The 7990-nt window shown below is 37.1% G+C and overlaps 1 protein-coding gene across 1 annotated transcript; it reads left to right on the top strand.

The window, feature by feature from the left end:
* Positions 1-5871: 5871 nt before the first annotated feature.
* LOC122069918 (gibberellin-regulated protein 12-like) lies at positions 5872-6541 on the top strand. Its single transcript, XM_042633980.1, has 3 exons — positions 5872-6007; positions 6114-6135; positions 6236-6541. Exons 1-3 carry the CDS (start codon positions 5933-5935, stop codon positions 6415-6417), a joined length of 279 nt encoding a protein of 92 aa, XP_042489914.1. The 5' UTR covers positions 5872-5932; the 3' UTR covers positions 6418-6541.
* Positions 6542-7990: the final 1449 nt, after the last annotated feature.

Raw genomic sequence — 7990 nt, 5'->3', positions numbered from 1 at the left:
CTAATGGATCTCATAACTGAGGAAGCAACTCCGTGTATACATGGTGAAACCATAGCCATTGATGGCAAATGGTCGATTTTTTGAAAATCAGGTTGAACCACTAGTTTAGATGCATGGTTGGACCACTGACTATGATCCATCCTCCAAAAAACCCAAAAGAGGAACCTTTGGAACTCCTACGTTCTACAGTAGAGTCACCGACTCCATCAACCAATACTCCAGAAGACCATTATCAGGATCAAGCTTCTCAATACGTAGATGGTATAGTGGTGCTACCCACATCAAAATACATATCAAAAATTCAAAGTCCATATGACAACTAGAAATATATGATGTATCTAGAGTGTTTACCTAAGATTTGTTTCTCATATTCTATGCAGCATTTTAAAATATTGTTTGGAGAGAGAGGAAGAGAGAGAGAGAGAACTTAGAATATTATATCTGAAGTACCTAGGACATTCTCCATTTATAGAGAAGAGATCCTTTGGAAACATATATCCATGAGAGTAAAAAGAATATGTCTTTTGAAGAGTGAAGACACAAAAAACTAACTATTACTGGAATCAGATGCATTTGGATGACACAACAAAATATCTCCAATGTCAGCAACAAGCCTGACGTCTCGCATTCGACATTGGTAAAATCACATTAAATGTTATATAGAATTAAAGCATATCGGCAAATTCTTGAGACACCATCTAAGAACATACTATGGCCGACGTTTAACCAAATATACATTCAACATTGGAAAAATCTTATCCTATGTTGGTAAAAGGAACACACATACGAAGGTCTTGCCACTCCATGGGCCTATCTGGCTCAACGCAAATGTGTGAAATTAAACCCTGAATTCCTGAAGACCAAAAAGTTTAAAATGAGTTTTCTTTCATGGAATCGTATCCTTATAGTTCTCATTATACTAAATGAACCTCACTCTATATTCTCTTCCATAAACAATGTTTTCCACTACTTTATTTTATTACAAGCAACATTAGGAAGATCTTGGGTCCAAAACTTTTCGAGACAAAATTAGGAAAACCCAATAATTGGTACTTTAAAAAAAATTAACTAAATACAACATACTTGGCTAAATGTGACTGAATTTTAACATAACCAAGTTTCTTCTTCTTCTTCTTCTTCTTCTTTTTTTTTTTTTTTTTTTTTTTTGAGGGGGGTGGGGGATGGGGTGGGTGCCCCAGATCCTTTGCAGCACTGCATCAGGTGCAATGAGAATCCAACGATTGAGAGTACCTTGGGATGTGTGCTTGGATGCTCTCAGTTGCCGGAAGTTGTATGCACTCAATGCAACGCTGTAGAGGATTCGAACTCGGGGTTGGGTGGGTTGTTCGAAATAGACACCCATTGTATAGAAACAAAGATATGTTTTATGGGAAATGTGTACAAAATAGATGTTTCTCAATCATAATTCTTTCATAGAATTAGAACACATTTGGTTCTACAGAACTGTTATTTCTTCCAATGGAAAGAAAAAAAAAAACAAGGTTCACATTTCTAATGGAAACCTGATCATATATATGACACATTTTTCATCATTTCAATAGAAAAACAGTATGCTTTTGTCCTTTTATTTTAAATTTGCATAAATGACTTATGCGATCTTCAACTTATTATACGTTCAATTAACAACCAGGAGTACATACAAAATAAGGAAGATGATTTTCTTAGTAAGTGGCATAAAGGAGCACAATAAGTAGGTCTGGTGGAAGGATTTCATATGTAGAAGGATAGCAAGGTCATTTCATGTAAGGAGGAGAGATTGCTAATGTACCTCTTGATGTCGGCTCAGAGAAACTTTTCCCATAAAACAATAAAGTTAATAATTTGTTTGAATTATCATTTTTTGTCCATTTTGTCATAATTTCTTGTAATCTCAACAAAATTGTTTGTGGGCTAGGCATGAAGTAAGCTTTAATGGATCTGAATTTTACCAAGTTGGGCCTCTTTCTCAGCTCATGTAAATATTACCAGATCTGAATGGGAGCCATTAAACATTCAATAGGATTATGTATGATCCTAATAGCTGCCATGTGGCAGTTTGGATGGGCATAAATTTTGTAAACAATTGGACTCCAAGGTCTACTATTTACATACCAAAACTTCAGCCGTATGGAGTTTACCAAGTGATAAAATAGAGCCATGAGATTATTATTTTTTTTTTTTGGTAAACGAGCTGTGAAAAATTCAACACTAGGAGAGAGTGCATGGTAATAGTCGAAGTACTATTTATACAGAGATGCATGGACATACATGGAGAGTTTTTGATTGAATTAGGCTTTATGACTAATTAGACCATGTATTACTCTACGAAACATAAAAAATGCTTGATGAAGAACTAAGTATTTGGAACAATGAGAGGGTGCATGCACGAGACTAATTCAGATTATTACTATGTGTGCAATCCACATGTTCGATAGTAGGAGAGGGTTCTCTAAGCCGACTGAGTAGAAGAGCCAACTAGTTGAGAGCGTGGAATACGGTTTATCAATAAGTGTGGAGAGAAGTAGGGGTGCAAGTTTGGCCCTGACTGCCCAAACCCACACTTGGCCCACCCTAATCCCGAACAAGTATCGACTCAAAAATTTTGGCCCTGAGGGTTGGCTCGACCCTGAAATTTCTGACCTTGAGTCAGGGTCAGGGTGGGTAAAGGTTGATGTCTTTGGCCCACCTTGAACCCAACCTTGATTTTTTTACCCTGACTTTTGGCCATGGTTTTGGTCTGACCCGGCCTTGGTTTTTTCCCTTGATGTTGACTCTAGTTGTGACACTGATATTAACCTAATTTCAGATATTGTTTGACATTGAGTCATTGACACTTCAAAACCCCTAATATATCTTCCCACTAATCTCTCTTGCTTTTTTTAAAAAAAAAAAAAAAATAGGATATACCAAGCCCTTGATGGCAAACTAGGATTAGGGTCAGGGTCAAAGTCAATCAGGGTAGATAAGGGTTGGGCATGGGTTGAAGTTTTACAACCCTGAGTCAGGGTCAGGGCGGGTTTTGGCCTAGTTAAGGGGACTCAGGGTTGGATTAGGGTTTTAAGAAGCCCAACCCAACCTGGCCCTGTTGCACCCCTAGAGAGAAGAGACATAGAGATAGAGGGCTGAAAATAGGTTTTTTCTTTTAAAGAATTTTGACACTTACACATATATGGTTACTCTCTAAATATATAAAGTGTAGAAGGGGCAACCACCCTTGTACACTTATGCTGAGGATTTTGACCCAAATGATTTTAGTGATGATATATTGCACAACATTATTGGAGTCAGTCTGATAAATAATCTTTCATTGAAAATTCCACTTTCATTGGTAACCTCAAAATGTTGAAGTTTCAATTCCTCACCTTGAGAGTACACATGGGGGCATCAATATGAATGAGACATTTTATTCCACACTACTCTGCCCTATGTCTGATGCAAGCCCGTCAGGCCTATGCGATCAGACAATTTTCTTTTACAATTTTTATATTTTAAAAAAAAAAAATTCTAGATAAAACACAGGGACTATAACTAGACACAAGGAATGTAAAATGATCCTTGTGCCCCAGTCCCACCCATAAAACACTTACCCTTGTGCAGGTTCATGTGCATATGAGTGTGTAACCAAGCTAAGAGATCAATTTCATTCCTTACCAGCAATTCTCGGTGCACGGGGAATATTTTGACTTCTTTTCCACCAGATTATTAAGCCAACAACAATGAGTGTAAATGCCAAAAATACCCCTAATACTATGCCTATCGTTGCTCCAACAGAGAAGCGAGGCCCGCATGATGGTAGTCCAGGTATGCCACCCAGACCTGCATTGGTAGTAAAACCGCCAAGCATTTCTAGTCCCCACCCATCTTTCTTTCTTTTTTTTTTTTTTTCTTGAGACTATCACATGGTTCCAACATTTTATCATTTTGCACGGTATGGAAATAGCAAGATTTGCCTAGGGCTGAGGCTATTGGATTTTAAATTTCATGCTTCACTTAGTTGACTTATTATTTACTCTATGGATTTTAAATATCATGCTTCAGTTAGTTGACTTCTTATTTACTCTATTAGCGTTATCATCTGTCACTTGGAAATCCAAATATCTCTGCCATTATGAAAAAAATGTTACAAGTCAGCAAAGCCAACACTTCCAGTGATTCCACTACATAGACCATCACGTAAGGTGGGTCCTAGCCGACCCTACTGCAATTATAGCACCCAAAAATCAAGAACAAAGAATTGCAATAAGTAACACTCACATCAATTAGGGTAGTCGTTCCTGAAATAGGTTCATCAAATAGTATTTTTTGTGTTCTAAAATGAAATTTTGACATAGAAACTGAAAATTTTATTTTTAATACGAAACGTCGTTTCTGAAACTGAATGACTACTAAACATAGCCTTAGTTCCTCAATTATGTTATATTTATATTGTAAGAAGATACTGAAGAATTTGAATATGGTGATCTTTTCGCACCTTTGTCTCTGGGCTTTTTTGCTCCAACCGGACAAGATTCTTTTTTTCTTTAATTAATCAATGAAATTTGGGTACAGAATGCCTCAATGCATGTGAGAATCGATGCTCAACGACTAGTCATCAGAAGCCTTGCTTGTTCTTCTGTAACATGTGCTGCAATAAATGTTTATGTGTCCCCTCAAGCACATATGGGCACAGGGAAGAATGCCCTTGCTATGATGATTGGGAGACGAAGGAAGGCAAGTCCAAGTGTCCTTGAATTGAAAGCCGCCATGACAAAGGACTTTAGACATGTTTCTACCTTCTCTTCTCTCTATGTGCTTATTGTTGATCCAGATTTGGTTGTCTAATAAAATTAATTTTAATGTTTTTATGAACCTATTTGTTATGGATACATGGTAGTGCCTTTCAACTGTTGGATGAGAGTGGGAGGTGGAAATATAGTTATATTTTTCCCTCTCTCCCCAGTCCAAAGGGTTTGTCTTTTTTTTTTTTCCGTAAAATATCCAAAAGTTGAAGGCATGTCCGTCTGTGTACATATACAATCAAGGATAAAACCGTTTGCCATTTTTTATTGAGGAAATGGAACTAAGTAAAATTTTTTATAAAGTTTGCTTTCACCCATGGAGAAGAGAGTATAATAGGGGGTGGGTGACCAATGATTTTAGTGATGATAATGGACAGCATTGTTGGAGTTAGCCTGAAAAATGATATTTTTAAGTGAAAATTCCACTTTCATTAGTAAATTCAGGATGAGCAATGGTAGATGAACAATTTCTTTTACCTTTTTTGTTTTTTGGAAATAAAATTCTGAATAAAACACAGGGTTACGTCTAGACATAAGGGGTGCGAAATGATCATTGTACCCCTTCTAAGGTGAAAACATCATTTGCCGTGAGTGCAGCGATGTGACGAGCATCAGATGGCTGAAATGATATCAAGGCACATGCCGATGTCATCTCAGCCATTCGATGCTCACCGCACCACCGCACTCGCAGCAGACAATAATCACTTCACCTAGGGTTACATGCCCCTGTGTCCCACGGACCCCCACCCAGAAATCACTTATCCAAGAAACACTTTTTTTTTTTGGGTAGAAACTTACCCAGAACACTTGCCCCCTATGAAAAGATCTACCTTTCTATTTTTATTTTAATTAACTCTTTATGAATATACGCATGCAATCAATAGATCCCATGGTGGACTGCACAATCTAGGATACTTTTTTATTAATTTCTTTTATTTTTTATTCATTTTTAGTACCTCTTTATGAATAAGAAAACCGAATATTTGTTTTCTATAAATAGTATAGCATTTAAAGAATCACCTAAAAGATTTAAAGAATTTTGATACCTTTGGCTTTTGAGACATACATGGTTGGTTAATTACTCTCCAACTATATAAAGTGTACAAGGGGAAGACCACTCCTTACTTTCTTTGTGTTCTGCAAAACCTGCAAGCATGGCTCGCTTCTCATGTCTTCCTTATGCCTTTCTCCTCATGATCGTTATGTCTTTTCTCATGGCAGTTGCAATTGTGAGTCTCTCTTTTCTTATTTTCTTTCATTAAACTTTATAGTAACAGGAGCTTCGTGCATTGGGATGCTCTTTTACTAATTATTTTTAACATTTTCATTTTGCAGGCAGGAAATGTTCGTTTACAAGGTAAGGGACTAAGGGATTCATTTTATCTTAGTTCTTCAATTATGTTTTTGTGATAATCAAATTATTTAATTGATTAAAGTGGGTATTAATTCGGGTACAGATTGCCCCAAGGCATGTGGGTATAGATGTTCAGCTACCAGTCACAAGAAGCCTTGCTTGTTCTACTGCAACAAGTGCTGCAAGAAATGCTTGTGTGTTCCCTCAGGCACATATGGACACAAAGAGGAATGCCCTTGCTATAACAATTGGAAGACAAAGGAAGGCAAGCCTAAGTGCCCTTGATTTGCCCTTGATTTGGAAGCCAACATGACACAAGGAATGTAGGCATGTTTCAACCTTCTGATCTTCTCTAGGTTTTTATTGTAGGCCCAAACTTTTATTGTCTAATAAAAATCATTTTAACGTATTTCTTTTATTTTTATGGATTTTTTTTTTCCATGATACATGGTAGTGCCTTTAAACCATTGGTTGGGAATGAGTGGCAGAAGAGTAATTACACCACTTTCTCTCCCCCAATCCAAAGGTTGAAGGCACCATGTCGTAAGTGGTGTTGTTCCTTACGTCCTCTAATGGGGCAGCGCACATGGGGTATCCACCAAAGCACACATAGGGGGCCAAAGATAACATTTCACGAAACACTATGAGAAGGCATAGGGAACAACGCTGTTAATCTTTCTTCATCCCATCAAGATTTATGGCTTTTCCTTCTCCTTCACCCATGGTGAAGAGAGCACAATTTAAGCACAAAAAATGAGCATTGAGAATTGAACTGTGGAACGGCATTTTTCTTTTTTTCTTTTTTTGATGAGAAAAAAGATACTTTAATTAATCACAAAAGTTAACCATGTTCAGACAGCAAGCATGGGGGGTTACGGGTGATAGTAGTAGTAGTCACCCAATAATTTACATATTTCACTCTCATTGTCTTGTCTTAATTTAAAACACACTTTAGTAGCTAAGTTATATACATCTAAAAGTAAAGGAAGGGTACATAGGGGCCATGAGAGGGGGGTTAGGTGATTGTAATAGAGTTCCTAGATTTGGATCATCACTCCACATTTCCTTAATTTTCCAATCAGCCTGTCGAGCTTTACTCATCCTATGAAGGAGCGTTCTCGCACTTTGTGGAAGGGCATTTTTTTATCATGTATAAAAAGGGGTAAGAGTCAATGATGAAACTGGCCCGCCATTATTCCCATGATGGTCCAATCTTGGGATCACATTATAGTGGATGAATAGATAGTCACCATAATCAGTTGCGAGAAACTTTCTTCATATGTTGTACAAGTAAGGTAAAGGATTTCCACATTATTTATGTGGGGACAAATCTGCACTCTACTCTAATGATTGTCTTGAATAAAGGTTATATCCACTTAGGACCCACTTCCACCGTAGAAGAAAAAAAATTCCAGATAGGACCCAAGAAATCAAAATAAGTGAGAAAATAAATTAGGGATAAAGAATGTTGTCCATCTATTGGCCCTTTCCAATTCTGATGGGGTCTATGCTTTCTGATTGCAATTTTTTTCTCACCAATTTCAATCACTATTTTTGTAGAATCTATTTGATTCTGGAATGATTCCGATTAGAATTGATATCCCATAACCGATCCCTAGTGTTTTAAACCTTGGTGATGAGCAATTTGGATGGAGCATCAGGTGGCATGTTAGTCTCTCTATAAACATACTTAACAACAAAAATAATCCACCAAGTCATCCAAGATGCTTGCTTGCACCCATAGATATAATGCACTTCACTGTTGGAGTTAGACTGAGAAATAATCTTTGGAAAATCCACTTTCATTGGCAACTTCAAGATGAGCAGAAGTGACTTGAAACTTGGATTTTTTTTTTTT

This window comes from Macadamia integrifolia, unplaced genomic scaffold (assembly GCF_013358625.1).
Source record: "Macadamia integrifolia cultivar HAES 741 unplaced genomic scaffold, SCU_Mint_v3 scaffold766, whole genome shotgun sequence".
Taxonomy (NCBI): Eukaryota; Viridiplantae; Streptophyta; class Magnoliopsida; order Proteales; family Proteaceae; genus Macadamia; species Macadamia integrifolia.
Note: the sequence above shows the minus strand (reverse complement) of the source record. Positions and strands in the feature narration are given on the sequence as shown.

What these genes read in the sequence shown, in the direction of transcription:
- LOC122069918 (XM_042633980.1), top strand. Translation starts at nt 5,933, where the DNA reads ATGGCTCGCTTCTCATGTCTTCCTTATGCCTTTCTCCTCATGATCGTT. An exon ending in TTCTCATGGCAGTTGCAATT is followed by an intron (nt 6,008 to 6,113) that starts GTGAGTCTCTCT and finishes TTCATTTTGCAG; the next exon opens with GCAGGAAATGTTCGTTTACA. An exon ending in AGGAAATGTTCGTTTACAAG is followed by an intron (nt 6,136 to 6,235) that starts GTAAGGGACTAA and finishes ATTCGGGTACAG; the next exon opens with ATTGCCCCAAGGCATGTGGG.